Source organism: Cynara cardunculus (assembly GCF_001531365.2).
Source record: "Cynara cardunculus var. scolymus isolate 2C chromosome LG 11, CcrdV1, whole genome shotgun sequence".
Taxonomy (NCBI): domain Eukaryota; kingdom Viridiplantae; phylum Streptophyta; class Magnoliopsida; order Asterales; family Asteraceae; genus Cynara; species Cynara cardunculus.
Window position 1 is genome coordinate 14,403,255 of NC_037538.1, and position 18,376 is coordinate 14,421,630.

General features: G+C 35.3%; 2 protein-coding genes across 2 annotated transcripts; one reads left to right on the forward strand and one right to left on the reverse strand.

Annotated features, from left to right (window-relative positions):
- The first annotated feature begins 205 nt into the window (after positions 1–205).
- On the forward strand, positions 206–7,937 carry LOC112520837 (proteasome subunit beta type-6-like). The gene is made up of 8 exons (XM_025129447.1): positions 206–345; positions 675–751; positions 2,731–2,786; positions 3,409–3,481; positions 5,576–5,687; positions 6,540–6,613; positions 7,016–7,090; positions 7,674–7,937. Exons 1-8 carry the CDS (start codon positions 234–236, stop codon positions 7,806–7,808), a joined length of 714 nt encoding a protein of 237 aa, XP_024985215.1. The 5' UTR covers positions 206–233; the 3' UTR covers positions 7,809–7,937.
- Positions 7,938–8,727: 790 nt separating this feature from the next.
- On the reverse strand, positions 8,728–16,313 carry LOC112520836 (auxin response factor 19-like). The gene is made up of 14 exons (XM_025129446.1): positions 15,920–16,313; positions 15,583–15,701; positions 13,522–13,620; positions 13,348–13,404; positions 13,093–13,248; positions 12,928–13,012; positions 12,752–12,842; positions 12,498–12,662; positions 12,283–12,405; positions 11,978–12,053; positions 11,723–11,864; positions 9,505–11,240; positions 9,238–9,428; positions 8,728–9,145 (listed from the first exon to the last, which is right to left on the reverse strand). The coding sequence occupies exons 1-14, from the start codon at positions 15,975–15,977 to the stop codon at positions 9,004–9,006; spliced, it is 3,240 nt and encodes a 1,079-aa protein (XP_024985214.1). The 5' UTR covers positions 15,978–16,313; the 3' UTR covers positions 8,728–9,003.
- Between the last annotated feature and the right edge of the window lie 2,063 nt (positions 16,314–18,376).

The following is an 18,376-nucleotide window of genomic DNA, read 5'->3' on the forward strand; positions in this document are numbered from 1 at the left end:
ATTTTTAAAGCTTAAGTTATATTTAAAAAATCGTGTTAAAAATGGTATCGGAGTAAATATAATGAATGCATCCTAACAAACAAATGCTTACCTTGGTGCTTATTTTGCCATATCTAATAGTTGAGGGACTTATTTTGTAAATAAAGAATCTTGCCTTCTTTTTGTGCAAGAAAACTCTCTCAATTTCTTTCTTCTTCTTCGATTGTTTGATCAATTACAGATTTTCTGAAGGAATGGATTCGATTATGAAGGATCTGAATTCTCCACATTCAATGGGAACCACCATTATAGGTGTCACATATGACGGCGGCGTTATCCTCGGAGCTGATTCTCGTACCAGCACCGGTATCATTCTTATTTGTTCTGTTCTTACTCTAAAACAATTGATATGAACCCTCGAAGATCGTGTTTAAAAGTTTTCTTTGATATCTTTCAAAACTTTTAACATTTTTGTTGGTCCATCACTTCAGAAATTAGAGCTACATTTTGATTTTGTATGAAACTGGTAAAATTTACATCAATGCAACTTATTTATAATCGGATTATGATCTCAGCAGTACAACGCTTGAATTCGATGGATAAAAAACTACGTTTTTTGTTTTTTCTCAGTTTCGTATTTGGTTTGGAGATTTGTTGATATCTCGAGTTATTTGTTGGGATTTTAATTTGAACAGGATTATACGTGGCAAATAGAGCGTCGGACAAGATCACTCAGCTGACGGATAATGTTTACCTGTGCCGCTCTGGATCGGTTGAATCTTCTCTCCTTTTTGTATATGTGTTTTCTGGTCGATAGTATGCGTAGTTTTTGTGATTGACAATACCCCAAGAATTTTAAACTGTGCATTCCTTCTTTTCCGTTAATTTTGCAAAGATTAGTGATTAAGAGCGGTAACTTGAGACCATTGGGTTAGAAAAAGTGAAGACATTTCCAGACAATCATGCACATGATCAAGTGTACACATATTGTTTTATTCAATCTTTAAATGATTTGCTAATTTAGGAACACCATGTTCATCTTACTGTAAATTTTGAAAAATAGTTATTTTATTCCACAGCAGAGGTCCTAAAATTTCAGGATGGAATATCAGAGAGCTATTTTTGGAAAATTAACTTCTCTTGTAAGTAGATGTCATTCCGAAAACCCAAAACATTCACAATTTGAGACACTATTGACTCCTTTCGATCCTACAGAAATATTTGAGGAGTATTTATAGCATCACTACAAATAGAAAATGTTTGTCTGAAACTAATTACGAACCATTTTTTTTTAATTGTAATAATCTCTTTTGACCTTGCAATATATGCGTATTTTCTTCTTTCTTCTTCAGTTGAAAGTCCTACCATCCTAGGGAGTAGGAACTGGAGTGTCTGTTCTCTAATATGTAACTGGTTCCCTTCATAAATTCTAAGATGAATTTTACTTTAGTCTGCCTTAATTATCCTTCTAGTATGACCATTATGTGAGTGCCCAATAATTCATTTTGATTTAGCTGTTATCATATCATAGACTATACCTAGAAAAAATTCTTATGAAAAGCATGAATTGTATTTACACATTTGCATGCCTCCATATACTGGGACTAGCAAATTGTTTCTACAATTTAGCTGTACCTCTCAGCTCAGTTTACTGGGACTAAAATTCTTCTGTCAGTTGACTGTTGTTGAGCATAAAATTTAGCTGTACCTCTTAGCTCAGTTTACAGGGACTAGCAAATTGTTTCTACAAATTGAGGGTTATGAAATTGATTGGTTGGTTTCATGCTAGTTTGGTTTTTAGACATTTGAACTTTTATATACGAGCATTAGAACTGAAGAGATGCTTTTGTTTTACTCCTTACTAATTTGATACATATCCCTTTTGCCTTAAACCTATTATGCTCTCCATTACTTGTTAAAGGAGATTGTTTAGGGCTCAGGGAGTTCAAGAAATTTAGTGCTCATACATTAGCCAATAATTCATAGATAGCACCCCAATGACAACAAGCACAAGCCCTGTTACTTGGTTGTGGAAGGCTAAAATGAAACCCAACATAATTCAATAAAGAGGTGAAACATCCAAGGCAAACATGACTAGTGTCCTTCTCTCTTATCGGAAACCATTTCATTAAATATCTTTGTAGTTTCTGAATCTCACTTGACTACTTACTCAGTTACTCCATATGTTATCTTCACTTATCCCTACCACTCCAAACGCTTTTCTCTAGTTACAAGCATCCCTTCCTCACCAGTATGCAAAAGTCACACAGGGGACACCTAACCATCTCAAAAGATGATACGCATGGTTTCTCTTCAAGTGGATCCATCTCAACCTGTTACCCAATAGTAATAATTTTTTATATCATGATTTTGGTGCCAGCATTATTAACACTTGTCCTGTACCTCATGGCACTCAAAACAACTTTGTTTCATTACATTGGCCATTGGCCATTTACCCTTTAACAATTCCATAGCATGGTTATTATTTGTGTAACAGTACCACACCTTGTTGTGATGCTCATTCCTTGGCCAAGACAAAAGTATCTGTAACTTGAATACTCAGGGTTGTCAACATCATTATAAAGCTTAGTTTCGTTAGGTGATTGTGCCAGAAATATGATAGCTAAGAGGTGGTGGACTCAACCAAGTTAGTTGATGATCCCAATGATCGATTTGAGTTAATATTCCAAATACCCATGATCTATACTCTTCTTTTTCGAGTTATTCATAAAATGATTGTCACATTTTCAGGCTGCAGATTCGCAACTTGTTTCTGATTATGTCCGCCACTTTCTACATCAACACACGTAAGAAACCTTGAGCTCTTGTTGATAAGCAATATTACTTTGTCCACAATATGTATATTTCATAACTTTAACTTGTAAAACTTTTTTCGGTTAACTATATCTTCTAATCCATGAAATTTAGGGAATACAAAACTTTGTTAGACTAGTGTGTCATCCTAGTCGGACCAACCAAAATGAGTAGGAGCTTCTGCAAATGTGTTGGTACCTGTGCCATAAAAGGTAGAAAAAGAACCAAAGCGGAGCCCTTATAGTCCCTAATAATGCCACCACCTGCTGCCATGCCATTCCTTGAAGAACCATCTGTGTTCAACTTCAAAATACCWAAAGGAGGAGGAGCCCATTTGATCCATTTTCCTTTAGGAATATTAGGGGAGACCATAGGGATATGCATTACTTGGAAACAAATAGAATCATGAAAACCAGACATATGCATCTTTGTAACTCTCCTTGTAGTAATAAATGTAATAAACTGACAAAAGGTATGTAATAGAAATTGTCAACCACTCCCAGTTATTCTTCACCATTGTTGTCAGACACCTGTTTTCATGCTTAATTTTTAACTGGTACAAATATTTCTATCCTCTGTTGCAAACATATCAAAAGATTATTCTGTTTGGTGCAGGATACAACTTGGCCAGCCTGCAACTGTCAAAGTTGCTGCCAACCTTATCAGACTGTTATCATACAACAACAAGGTTTGTATTTGATAAAACTTCTACCTAACATAGGGATTATCCAATTTATTGCATTGTTTATGTTTTGATGCTATTTCGTTAGTTGATTTCTGATTATTTATTATACTGATCTAGTGATCTTTCCAGTCCAAATGTTGATGCATATGTCAAATGTCATATAATTATAGATTTATATGGCTACTTAAGATATTAGCATATGAGCAAGTTGTGAAAGCAGAATTGACGGCAAAAAGTGTTTGTTTTCCTTGTCTCCGACAATCTCTCCCTGTCTCACATCCTATTAAAGAACTAATATATCTTTTCTTCATTAATTGTCGCATTGATAGCCTCTACTCGTGTCCTAGCCCGTCGGAGAGCTAGATTTGCCTCAATTGTTTGTCTCTTTCCTTCAGCTTTTCTCAAAGCAGCTTACGCTATTTCAAGAGTTTGCTGAGCTTCTTAAACCGAAGTGGTTTTATTACTCTTCATCTAGCTCCCTAGAGTCTTCCACTTGTAAAACACCTGAAATAAGCTTATATTTTCTTTTGGTATTATATACAGAGACATATAAGAAAGGAAGACTAATCAGAAAGAATACCATATGCACATGGTACTTCACCATTTATTTTATGCACACAAAGATTAACGATGAAAATAGAAGTTGTATACATGAGTATGGTACTTGGCCATTAATTTTTATGATTATGGTGGGCTAGCTATTGAAAAAATTAGTTCCAAGTGAACTTGTGTCAAGTGTGCTGACACCTAACAGAAAAATGAATGGTTGTGTCTTTTCATTTAGCAGACTTTAGAGTGCAAGAAATAGGCTTCCAATCCCTCATTTGAGATGATTAAATTAAGAGAGAAATGTTCTTCGTAAGTTTTTTATATCCCTTCTTTTAGCCTTTTGTTGAGTTGAGTTCTTGGTGGTGCGGGGATGCTGAAGCGTAATCAATATTTCTCTTTTGTCATAAGGCAATTTATCCTGGGCATAGATTTATAGATCGTTGAAACGTAATATGTTGCAAATTAAATGCTAATGCTACTAATGAAATAAAATTAACGATACTCAATCTCCTAAAGCTCTATCTAACCTAAATTATTAGAATACTAATTCCTTTTTATACCACATTAATACAAGTTATCTCAAGATACAAAAACATATTTTCCTGGTAATAGTATCTTTCAATTTCAAATGTATACCTTTTGCTATCCCCGTCATTAAAGACTGGTCCTTCAGTGAATTGTTACTATTTAAATTTAGGCTTGGATCTTATAGCTGATTCTTTGCAATAATATGCTTTATCCTTTTTGTAACTTTCACATTTCTGCCTCCATCCAAAAGAAGAAAATCCATCATCTAACATTTAGATTGCAAATGGGTTATTCTTTGACTTCAAAGTTGACAAGATGACAGATTCACTTGGGCTCTCAAGTAAAGCGTCCACACTTTTTTAAATGGATTTGCTCCCAAAATTTCTTATTGAAACTTAGCACTGATGCGATATGTATTGGCTGCTAGACTACCACGATAAAGACATGCATAGTTGGTCAGTAGCTCAGCTGTAATGTATCCTTTGATTTCTGTACATTCTTCATGACCAGATATACCTCTATAGTGTTTCTACACTTTTGCTTTGTATGGCGAAGGAACATAATTCTGAAAGAGTTTGTGTCAACTATTCAACTGTTGCAGTGGTTTCATTGCCTAAAGCCAATAGTCTATCTTTCTTCTAATTTATCCTGTTGCAATTGGTAAAAAACATAGGGAATCTTCTATAGCTTCATTGTAAACAGAGTGGGAATTGCCTGCAATAGTTATCACCTCATCTTTTTATAACATATCATTCTATCAAAAAACTATATCCTATTCTAGGAGAGGGTTTAAACTTTATATCATATGTTTTGTCCACCACATATATCAAACAATAAAATCATTCTTCAAACCTCTACTTCTGTAAAGTAGACTCTGCCATCACAGTAGTTATCTCCTTTTAATGTATTTAACTTTATTATTTTCATATCCTTCATCTTGATTGAAGAAATTGCATTTTCGACCAATACAGAGTTCCCATATGTATAATGCACAAGTTATAATAATAGTCACCTTTGCAGAATATGCTGCAAGCTGGCCTCATTGTTGGTGGATGGGATAAGTATGAGGGGGGTAAAATATATGGAGTCCCTCTTGGTGGAACAATTGTAGAGCAACCTTTTGCAATTGGAGGTGTGTCTTCATTCTACCTATGTGGATTCTCTTGCTTTGAATTTATTGATTGAAATCTATTTAATCTTGGTTCACTTGGTTTTTCTCGTTGCCTCTAAAGGATGTCATGGTTTTGTTTCAGCAATAACTGAATCAACCTATCAACTGAAGCCTGTTATGTTTACTATTTTAGGAAGAAAGACTGATAAGTTTGTTTTTAACAAAATTGAAGCATATTATGCTGTTATTGTGGTCAAAATACAAAATATTGGTCAGGACCGATATTCGATATTTCGGTTATATCGATGATATATCGGTCCAAAATAGCGGTTAATATAATATTTCTTAGAATTTTATAAATTATATATGTATGCATCCATAAACATATCATATACATTAATTAGAGTTTAGAAATATAGTTTCAAAATTAAAACATCGCATAAACAAGTCTCATAAGACAAAATAGGAAAAGTGTTCAAAAATAAGCATGAACTGTGAAAGAACCGAGAAGAGAAGAAGCGTGAACTGTGAAGAACCGAGAAGAGAAGATGCGTGAGACCTAATATATGTGTTGACTGGTTGACCAAATAAAGAGGCCCAAAAAACTAAGCCCAACATGTAATAAAAAAGCGCAAACATTTGACTCATAGAAAATCGGTATATCGGACCGATTTTTCCATCAAAATATCGGTGAAATATCGGCGATATTATCAGAACCGATATTTTGACCGATATTTCACCACCGATATTCTTCCAGAGTCCGATATCCGATATACCGGCGAGATATCACGATTTTAACAGCATAGGAAGCATATTACTTCAAGGTTCGTTAGAAACTTGCATGATCTCTTTTGATGGTTTCGATGTATGTAGGATCTGGCTCGACATATTTGTATGGTTTCTTTGATCAAGAATGGAAGGACGGGATGACAAAAGATGAAGCCGAGGTTTGTATTACATAATATTGTACTATTTATGAATTCTGAGATTAGATTCATGGCATGATGGTAGCATCTAAAGATCAGATTTCATTGCTACTAAAATTAAATTACAGGTTATTATTATACCAAGATATAAATTATACGTGGCAGACAAGGATCTATTTTCACAAAAAAGTGTTAAGCATATCAGATACGCGATTTGTGAAATCCTTTTTCATGATGTTTTAGCATGTCCCTCTTTAGCAAGAAAAACATCGATTTATTGAACTGAGCGGCCAACATCATGAACCATTCTAATGGCCGTTTCTAATTCCAATATTTTTTACCAAGATTTTTCTTTAATCGCTAAGCATCAGGTATGAATTTCCTTTGAAGTCCTGAAAGTTGAAAATTTGTGTGTTACTGCAGAAATTGGTGGTGAAGGCTGTTTCTCTTGCCATTGCTCGAGATGGAGCCAGTGGTGGAGTTGTTCGGACAGTAATTGTGAGTTTTTCATGAACTAGTTACAATCATCAATACTGTTTTCGTATTTTATTACCCACAAGAATGAAAAAAGAAAAGATTCTCTAATTTCGTACTTTATTGGGATGAGGTACATAACATACCTTCTACCATACTTTCCTAGAGAGCTCTAAAAAAGCCACCATACTTTCCTAGAGAGCTCTAAAAAGCCAGGGAGCCAGCTCAACTGGCAAATAAAGGCAAGGTCTTGGGGCTCCTCCCCATAGGCCACCAATTTGAGTCTCCTCAGGGCCACTGTCTTCAGGCCCATGGGATTAGTCGAGGTATGCACAAGCTGACCCGGACACCAACAGTTACCAAAAAAAAAAAAACCAGGGAGCCTAGCCTAGCAGGCCCCGCCTTGATGTCCACCTGGCTCTTGTGTGCCATAACCTCACCCAGACCAGACTTACTAGGCAACCAGATGCAGTTATGCATAACCCCGCTAACCTCGAAGGGTGGTTGTAAAGGGATTCTGAAACATTACTATTTACTTTATGATCAGCTTTTTGAATAAGTTGATGTAATCAGCTTTTGTGAACTGAAATTGTATAATAATTTGCAGATCAATTCAGAGGGGGTGACACGAAACTTTTACCCGGGTGATAAGCTTCCACTGTGGCACGAGGAGCTTCCACCCCAGAATTCGCTTCTAGATATATTGTCGTCTTCTTCCAGTCCTGAGCCAATGGTTAGTTGAGTTATGCCCATTCGCATGTTATAGTGACTCGTATATGATTGTTTTTCACTATATTTGATTCAAGACGTGTTGTATACTATTTAGCGTCTGGTTCACATCAATCGAAAACTAATGCTATTTCTGAGAATGCATGCAAGAGTTTTAAAAAAACTTGAAACTCATGAGGTTTGACATTGAGAAGACTAAGGGGCCATTTACCGCTTACCGGTAAGAGTCACTACTCTCATTTATGTTAACAGGTAAGATTCTAGGCCATCAAAATGGTACAATAGGCAATAATCTTACCCGATAAGCACTAACCGGATAAGAGTCACCATCCTCTCTTACTGGGCAAGATTGTCGGGCTTAGCTATGCCTCTTATCGAGTAAGAAAAGTGACCTGGTTAGCATTTAATAAACCGCCCTATGTTGACGTTGCAACTACAGGTGTGTGATTCCGGATTAGCTAAAGTGTTTTGTACAAGTGGATTTGAATTACTGTAAAGATTTGAAATGGTTCATTTTCTATAAATTCATTCATGGGATGCCACACCAACCATGCCATGATATCTATGAAATGCCATCCAATTTTTTAGGTTAGAAACCAGACCATTTGTTCCTTCTTCCATGGAAATTAAAGTTCTCAAATTGGTTTATTTGAATCAAAATATGGAAATGCTTCAACCATGTGATAAATGCTTTGAAATTTGTAGTTCCTCAATTAAGAGACATAGGTTATGTTTCTACCATTATTTAACATTTTGAATTCATATGAAAAGAGATAAATATATTCGAAAAACTTGTATTAAATAAAGTGAAAAGGTTACCGTCTTAAGGGTTCCAACCTCACCAAAAGGAGGGAAGCGTGAGAGTCTTATTTGCCGTATTTAAATCTTATATACTTACGATGCATAAAAAGCGCACACAAACTCATAATTGATGATGATCCAAAAACAGGGATGGAGAATGAAGCACTGAGCACTTGTGTCATATTTAACTGGGCTTTGAACAAGTTTACACCTCTATACACTCTCAATGCTATTCCTACCTACTAATCAACACAACCTTATCTTGTAACTATCACCAAATTAAGATTTAGATGTCATCTTTCCTTCCACCCTTTTCATGCATGCTTCTACAGCATCCATACTTGACTATGCTTGGTTAGATTCCAACAACTTACTAGCTACCCTAATAGTTAAAACGATTCTCGTTTTCAAATGTTTCCACCATCCGAGCTGCTGCATGCTTGATTCGGAAGCACGCCACTGTTCCCACCGAAATCTCCATCCAAGCTCATCTGTTGCACTTCTTGAGGTGACAAGATTTTTATGCACCGAACACAACTCACAAACTCCCTGCACCACAAATCATACAAATATCAAAACCTGTTTATCCAAAAACATACTTGATAAATGTCACACTAATAAGATTGGAAAAGAAGACTTACTCCCAAGGGTCATCCCCTACCAAAAGAACATCATTCTCATGATCCACATACACAAGTTTCCACCCAACTCTTTGCCCATCTTCTAGTTCACCTTCTATACCAAATCTTCGAGCCAGATCTTGTTTAAGATCCTCGTACCCTGAATAACCTGAAATATCAATCGATCTTCCAACTGCTCCACGCTTGTACACCTACACCATACACATACAATATCATAACTCGACTCCCACAAAATTCACATTTATAAATACTAGTTTCACACCAGACCTTGGTATATGTACGCATTCGCTGAAACTGTTGTGGTGGTGGTGGAGCCCAAACACCGCTGTTCAACAAGCTGTTGTCGTTTAACGTGGAGTCAATGGGGTTGAAAGCCATATCTGGAACTCCAAACGGCTGAGAAACCATGGATGAAGAGAGTTCCGGTTGAGTGTCTTTAGTCGGGTTTTCATAACTTAAAATCATGCCACCTGGGCTGAGATTGTTTTGGAAATCCTTACTAGATCCCACCATCCCTTTTGTAGTCAGAGGATCGAGAATCATTGATGGCATTCCCAAATGGTTGTCCATGTTCACCCCAAATGGAATGTCTGTTCTTGGATCATTTTGAACTTCGCCATCTTGAATTGCATCTCTTGGTGGCACTATCGGTTGTGAATTGGAAGACAACTGATTCGAGTTCTGATGTTGCAAATGAAGATCATTCTGAGGAACACAAACCGATGTCGCTGAAGATGAACTGTCCAAGAAATCCATCTGGGTTCCGGCAATATTGTGCAAGTATGTAAGTGGGGACAGCAATCCTTGGTTATGGCTCTTTGCGATGTTGACCGACGGTGCATTCTGTTGACAACTTTTACCAAAGTTGTGCACGTTTGCTGATACTGTGGCTACACCAGTATTCATTAGATGAGCAGAAGCCTGTGTCATCTCTTCGCCACCCATAGTTGTGCTCATGTAGGATCTACCATTAATCATCGATGGAACCATGGTTGGGCAGTTATTTGTTGAAGGTGAGGTGGAACACGATGGGACATCATCCGTGATCCCAGATTGACCTCCTCCTCCTCCACCTGCAGTTCCTGTCATTAAACTGCTACCATTTGTCGAAAGCTGATGGGTTTGTGTAGGGGTGGATCCAGCCATCTGCCCTGAAAACTGTTGGTTTGAATGAAGATTTGATTGTTGAGGAAGATGGGAAAACCGAAGATTCGCTTGGCTATTGTTTCTTGACATCTGCTGAGGTGCGGTATCCATCGTTTGGCTGGTTGAGACTGATCTTGAAAAGCTTTGAGATGCATCCATCAATGGTTTTTGCTGATCTTGTGGTGGTTGTACAAGCTGAGAACGCTGTTGCGGTGGTTGCTGAGCCAAAAGTGATTGCTGCTGCTGATGAAGCTTCTGTAGAAGTTGAAGAGGAATTTGATTATCGGGCATCTGTAACTGTTGACTAACTTGTTGATCAGGAAACTGGGGTGGCAACAAGTTGTTCTGTTGACTTTGACTCACTGCCACTGTCTGCTGCTGCTGCTGAAAGTTTCTGTAGAGATGATGGTTCTGTATCGATGACTGCTGCTGAAGTACATTTTGAGGGTGAATTTGGGGCTGATTTTGGTTCTGAGGCAGTGTTTGATTGATCACATTTTGTCTCATCAGTTGCTGATTTGGATCAGCCAACTGTTGCTGAGGCTGCACCATTGGGGCAGCTTGGGGTAGTTTTTGTAACTGATCAAGCTGCATTGCTGACCTTTGACTATTGAACTGTATGGTGTTCTGATTAAGCATTTGTGGTGCTGATAAGCCCAATTGCCGCGAAAGATCTTGGCCTCCATAGTTTTGCAAAACAGATCCGGATAAAGGATTCAAGTAGTTAGGTTGTATCGAGCTTTGCTGCATGTTCATCCACTGGACTAAGCTTAGGCCAGGATCTTTTGTGGACATATCTTCACCGAGCCAAGGCATGGTTCTCTTGAAGAAATTGTCCAGGTCGGCAGATTCATCATCTGCAGATATTTAGAGCTCAAGCCATTACAAAAAAGTCGAAAGATTCTTCAAAATCATTGTGGGGTTTTATCCTTTATACCTTTTTTCTATGCCTAATAATCATTTGTTGACTTCACAGTTACTGCTCTTTTTCGACAAAAGCATCTTCAAGTTCTAATAATGACATGTAAGTATATTTGTCTCCAAGTTCATCCAAGGACCAAAAGAGAAAATGATACCTCTGAAGGTCAGAGAACGAAAATGACAGGGCAACATAAGAATCTAAGCCACAAGGCATTGTGCCTTTTTATGTACTTTTATGATGGTATGATGGGGGCCATACTATGCAAAAAAGTTTGCATAAAATCATGTGGCTCTTCTGGTGAATAAAAATAGGTCATCTGACTCTAATCAAACTTAATAATCCTGTTACTTGTGTTAAAAAATTTAGCTTTTTCAGTTGTAGTTCAAAATTAATAATCTTGAAACCTAGTCAACACACCTGGCATTCCTGGTTGTCTTGGACGCTTTGGTCGGTAAAAAGGAGGTGTAGGGCAGATGAAAAATGGAGCTGTAACAGGTTCGATCTCCCAAATTGAAACACGGGTACGCCTTTCACCGGCAGTTGACTCATCCCACCCAACCTACACACGATGATAAAATGGTTATAGCAATAAGCAGTGTTGTTAGCGTGACCCACAAACGCATAATTACCCACTTTCTTCCATAAGTACGAAATACATGATACGATGCATACCTGTAGGTTGCGCCATTGTGAGTTCTTCCATCTAACAGCATCAAGATCGCTGATACCTGTAATTGTACCCATATACCTGCAGTTTACACCCTCTTAAGGTTTCGAGTTCTAGAAGCTCAAAGACTCGTTGTGAACCAGATCTTAAATAAGAGAGGAAGATCCCCATGAAACATGAACTTGCATAACTTAGCAGTTTCTAATAAATTTCTTTGATTTATAGCCTCTTGTAATTGGCGTTTGATTTCCGTGATTCGATGCAATGAAGTTGACGAAGGTTATTCAAAATATCAAGCTTACACTCGTACCTTCTTGTTCCTGACTCTTCTGTCTCAAACATCATCCGGAAGCGCATGCCAAGTGATATCTGGTTACTGCACACGGCTTTGTAGTACTTGGCCAATGGAATAACAAATTCCGAAGGACTAGCCCTGTTTCAAGAAATGAATGGCATTTTAATTCATTTGGTGTATGAAAAGCCTTTGATCTGTAAACCGACCTTTCTAGCTGGTTTGTTGATTACCTTGGATTATAAAACACAGTGAAAGGGCTATTGTTTGCGGCTGCATGGGCGGCGGCAGCCAAGATTCCGATATGCATACTATCACTTGACAAAACAGATGACGACAGATTGGTCGGCTGTCGATTTGCTCGTCTAATACCCAATAGCAGCTGCTGCTTTTCATCCCTGTTCACCCGGTATAGATTATTATACGCCAAAGAAAAAAAATATACCAAACGAAGTCAATAACCGTGAACGACTACGAACGGCATTACCTAATAAACAAGACCGAGTCTCCGGCAAAAAGCCTCTTTCCACTAACAAATAGGCTCCAACCCGTTGTGAGCAAGTGACGTTTTGGTTGCCCTGAATTTCATTTTAGGTATAGTCTCAAGTCACGAAAAGAAGACGGTTTTGGATATTAAAGATTTACGTTAAAAAACGGACTTACCACGATAAATATGGCGAAACGTCCATACGGTATCATGTAAATCCCTTGCTACAAGTTCTTGTGCAGGTGGTTGCATTGAAAAATCCTATAAAAATGGGAAATTACATAAAGACATACATTTCAAGAATTAAAGGATTCACATTCAACGGAGATTAATTTGCTCACGAGTGGAGGGAAGATTTTCTCAGCTGCTCGGCGAGGTACAGAAAATCCCCCATGAGTGCTCGTATCACTTGCTGTTAAAGTTTTGCAAAAAAACTGTGTTTGGGGCTTATTTATTTTCATCGATAGATCTGACCTCAATAACGCTTCCTTGTCGAACTGCATACAAACATACACCAATAACATGTTCTAGTTACCAATGTACAAACACGTTGAACGACTTATAAAAGCCTCGTAGATCATGATTCATGTCCATACCGAAGGAACAGGCTGGAGGGTCATCTGAGCATATACTTCATCTGTTTCGGGATCGGCCTAAAAACAAAATAGTAATAATTAGAAAAACATGCAAATTCAAAACGATTTTATCCAATTACATGCCACAACCCCCAAAAAATTTCAACGACTGTATTAATAACAAAATCGGCATACATGCAACGTGACACCGTGAAGGATGCATAACAGCTTCGACTGGAGATTGGGATAATTTGGAATTTGAGCATCGACGTCCTTCTTCATAGATGCTGCAACCTGTAAGCATATGTAATAACAACAATGTTGATCTTGTTTTAAGAACATAACAGAATATGCATCTAGTGCAAATTTAGTTGCTTGTAGCTGATTCCGAGTCCCATAGTTTGATCAAGGACAAAACGTTACAAGTAAAAGAGCGGAGGGAGAATGGCTTTCGTACAAGTTCCAACAATCTTGCAGAAAATTGAAAACGAGAATAAATAACTCTACTTATATGCATAGGGCAAGCCATAAAGCAACCGATAAGATCACTCCTTTCGGAAGGTATGAATTCAAGTCATTTAAGCCTCTTTACAGAAGAATTATGAGAAGAGATTGTATAACAATGAGTAGGGGCAGATTCGTTTAGAAACCTAAAGTTGATTAGGAATGTGAAAACTGCTCATAATGCGACACTTGACATATTCATTCATCATAAACATGGACTTGTTATTCATCATCAATATTGTAATACATACACATTCATGATGAATAATACGTTCATATTCATGATGAATAACACTTCATATTCATCCTGTAGAAGACATGTGACATGTTGTGGACGGCTCCAGGTTCTTGATCAATTTCAAGTTCCTAACGAAACATTCCTCTAATTGTCAATTTATGAACGTCACAAGTTCGGGTTCGAATCATGGAAAGAAGATCTTCACATAAATAAAATAAATAAAAAAATACTAAAATTAACTATGCATAAAACCTTCCCTTTTGAACCAAAAGCCAAGGTTCTTGGTGCACTATGGTTGCTCCATATTAAATGCACCCAACAAAATTCTGTTATCTTCGATAAACAAATAAAGCCTGAATTCATTTGTTACATTTACTAAATGGATTAAAAGGAGGCAACCACTTTCTGATGGGTGCCAACAATTATTCTAGTCTTACCATCAAATCGGCAATCGCAAAATCCGACTCCAATACCATCGACACGGTGGGTTCATGTTGCCATAATTATAGTAACAACGATATCATACGGAGAATTTTTCATTTAATAGTCACAATAAAAGTAAACACAAAACGAATACGATATGATATAAATGCGTTAAATCCCTATTCCTAGACGGTAAACCATCAACTTCAGTACAATTATGCCATTATAATGACTAAAACGACCTAATTGCACTTATCATCATTGCAAATTATTGATCGTCACAAATTCGGTCCTTATTTTATCAATTATTGCATGAAAATTACAACATTTGGTTTGACATTTTTACCCTTCTTTAACAAATACAAAACAAAATAAGTTTGATCAGTTACAAATTATAGAGTCAAGAACAATTTTATTAAACTACATTAATTGGTTTTCAAAAAGAAAGTCCAAAATGTAAAAGACAAGTGGGTCCTACAAGAAACCATTGCAAATAATAATAATAATAAATAATAATAATAATAATAATATTTATAAGAAAAATAAAAAAGAGAATGAAAAGAAACCCCCACAATACACAGTGTATCGTTTCTGCACTTTTCATCATAAAGAAACCAAATTCTTCATCTGGTATTTACAGAGGGAGAGATTCTTCCCCCACCAACCATCACCATGGCAGGCGCACTTTAGCAGATATTATTACATTTTCTTTTTCTTTTTCTTTTTGTTTTTGAATTCGATTGAATTGTTTTGCCACCCATTCATTTGATTGATTAGGCAACTCCCATGTACGGAATTGGAATCTCCAAACTGGAGATTAATTCCGATCATTTATCTTCTTTGTATTACAATTTATAAGGTAGAGTGCTCATCACAACTACTACACCTATAGATTAGAAATCAAATTCGGTGCTGTACTGCATGAACAACTTGTACGGTACAAGTCATGAGGCTGTTGCGGCATGAAAAAGGCTATAAGCGAAAAGGGGAGGATGAAAAACAAATGCAAAAGCACACGGTTTACATGGAAAAGATGATCAGGCAACGGCGCACGTTAGTAAAAGAGATGGCGAAGAAACAACAAATTGAACCTGTTCGCTGTGGCCTTGAGGAAAATAGACGACGTGAGTCCCTGCCGCCGGTAAGTTGACCAGAGGTCCGGCGCACGTTTGCCATAGCTCCGGATTAATTATGCTCTTCTTCTCTCCACCTGTTTGTAAATATCAAATCGAAACTCAAAACAGAAACAAAAATATCATTGAATAATACAGTGTTGGCGGAGATTTAGAATATTTTCAGATTGATTTGAAGGTCCAACAAATCGGTAACAACAACACAAAATCAGCGAAAGACAAAAAAAACGAACGTTAAAAATTAAAAACCAGTTGTTTTTTTTTAATCATCCGAGAGAGAGAGTGTAAGGCTGACCTTCGCCTGGATTCTCCATCGTTAAAGTGGATCCAGAAGCGTTCGCCGGCGCCTTCATTGGTGACTGAAATTGGGATCACCGTAGTTATATAAAAAAATGACCGGAAAATCCTAGCACCGGAGATTCATGGAAAAGCAGATCAAAAACAAATTAGACAAATGTTTTATCAGTAGAAAGTAAGTAACAGAATGTGGCGGTGGGGGCGTTTTCCGGCGAGAGACGCCGGAAAAGGAAAAGCAAAAGGGAAAGAGAGAAAAAATAAAAAATAAAAAGGGGCGGAAAAGGGGGGAAGGGGGACAAGAAGAAGACCGGAGACACTTTAAAAAAGGAGGGTTTGCTGAGTATTGCAGGGACCAAACGCTGCAGCTTTGCCCCCACTCTCTCTCTATCTCTCTCTACAAATCTCTCTCTGTGTTTACTGATGACTAAACCAAGGAGAGAAGGAAGGAGGGAGGGAAGGGGGGCTTTCAAGGTTGACCAGACAAGGGTATTTTGGTAATTTACTACTTTTTAACTGTTAGTTAATAATTAATCAAGGCTTTTACATTTACTTTTCTTTTGGGATATGTGATAACTTTGTAATTAATGTTCCATATTTTTAAGACCAATTTCAACATCTTTTTTTTTAATTATTAAAATGAATAATTTTTTTTTTTTTAAATAAATAGTTTCATTTTCATCACTTAATATTAACACAGTCTATAATTATATTATAAAGTATTTTTACAAAAACTCTTAAAAATCATTTTTTTATGCATTAATGCATAATTACTTAAAATTTAAGATTACAAGTAAATTGTGCGTAAATATAACTTATTAAAGCTTCATTTTTGAATTCGTATAACTAACTGCAGATAAAGATGATTAAATACATGATGAACATATCATTTTTTAAATATAAAAAATCTAAAATATAATTGGGATAATCATTGAGTTCTAACAGAATCTTTATCTTTATAAAATTTTATTGTTAAAACAAAAATGAATTACTTCACTAAATCGTAAAAACATTATCTTTCTCAAAACTACATAAATCGTATTATATCAACAGAGACAAAAAAAAATAAAACGAAATATTAAAATGAAGATATATTTCGCTGCATTGTGCTAGTCCCGTTCTAGTTTTTATAAATATACATAAATACAACAAAACTATATGAAATATTAAAAATGACTTTTAGAAAGATTTTAGAGCATAAATATAAACATTCTATTTAATTAATCTATTTTTAATTTATAACTAGAATGATGCTCGCATAATATAGCGAAATATATCTCAATTTTAACGTATTGTTTTATTATTTATATAGGTCGATATAATACGGTTTTTAGTTGTTTTAAGAAAACGTTTATTTTTTTGAATAAAATATAAATTTAAATATATCATAAAAATATGGAGAAAAGAATAGATCAATATTAGTATCAAATTTCCTATTTAAAGTTTTGGTTTTTTGTGTAATTTCTTTAATTCGATATTTTATTTATAAATTAATTTAGATTTAACAACAAAGTAATTTATTTATCGTTTAATTATATAATTTTATATAAAAACAATAATTAAATATTTTGTTATAACTAATGATTATCTTAATTATATTTTAGATTTTTTATATTTAAAATGAGATGTATATCCTGTAATTTGATTATATATATCCATAGTTAGTTACACAAATTTAAAAAAAAAAACTTTAATAAGTTGTATTTATGCACAATTTACTTATGATCTTGAATTTTAAGTAATATGCATCAATAAATAGTATTTTATACATAAAAAATGATTTTAAGGATTTTTGTCAAATGTTTTATAATATAATATAGATAACCACTTAATTAATAAATTATTTCATATTAAGTTATAATAAATAATATTTAATTACAGTTTTGCTATTATTTAAATAAAATATAATTTTTACGATGAAGTTTCACCTAAAAATTGGTTAGAAATCATTGTAATTTTACATAATTTTTAAAGATGAGGCGACAATTTAAAATGTGTTTTAATGGATGGTCAACAAAGAAAATGCAATTTTTGGAGTTTTTATTCAAAAAATTATATTGTTATTTCCAAAATATAACCAATAAAATAAATGGAAAAAGAAATAGAAAAAAGCTTTTGTTATATAAATTGAATATTTTAGTGAAGAAAGCTGTTGAAATTGAATATAATTCGGTTTTTAGAATTTTATCTTTTTTCTCTAAATTGAAGAATAAACGTAAATAATTGTTGGAGATGCATAATAAATAAAAAAACAAGCATCAAATTTTGTACCATTTCTATCAAAATTGTGTAAAATTCGATGCATTTTTCGATTAAAAACATTATTATTTACATTAAAATTTAAATATATTCTTTCATATCTGTAACTACATAAAATTTAGCTGACACATTTATATTTTTATTTACTTAACAAACTATATTCGTATTTTTTATCAGTAACTTAATAAAATTTACGGTT

Bases quoted from the DNA above. Each gene is read 5' to 3' on its own strand.
- LOC112520837 (XM_025129447.1), top strand. From the start codon at position 234: ATGGATTCGATTATGAAGGATCTGAATTCTCCACATTCAATGGGAACC. The intron at 346-674 runs GTATCATTCTTA...TAATTTGAACAG, and splicing joins TGATTCTCGTACCAGCACCG to GATTATACGTGGCAAATAGA. The intron at 752-2,730 runs GTTGAATCTTCT...TCACATTTTCAG, and splicing joins ACCTGTGCCGCTCTGGATCG to GCTGCAGATTCGCAACTTGT.
- LOC112520836 (XM_025129446.1), bottom strand. From the start codon at position 15,977: ATGAAGGCGCCGGCGAACGCTTCTGGATCCACTTTAACGATGGAGAAT. The intron at 13,013-13,092 runs GTGAGCAAATTA...CCATTTTTATAG, and splicing joins AGAAAATCTTCCCTCCACTC to GATTTTTCAATGCAACCACC. The intron at 11,865-11,977 runs GTATGCATCGTA...CATCGTGTGTAG, and splicing joins CACAATGGCGCAACCTACAG to GTTGGGTGGGATGAGTCAAC.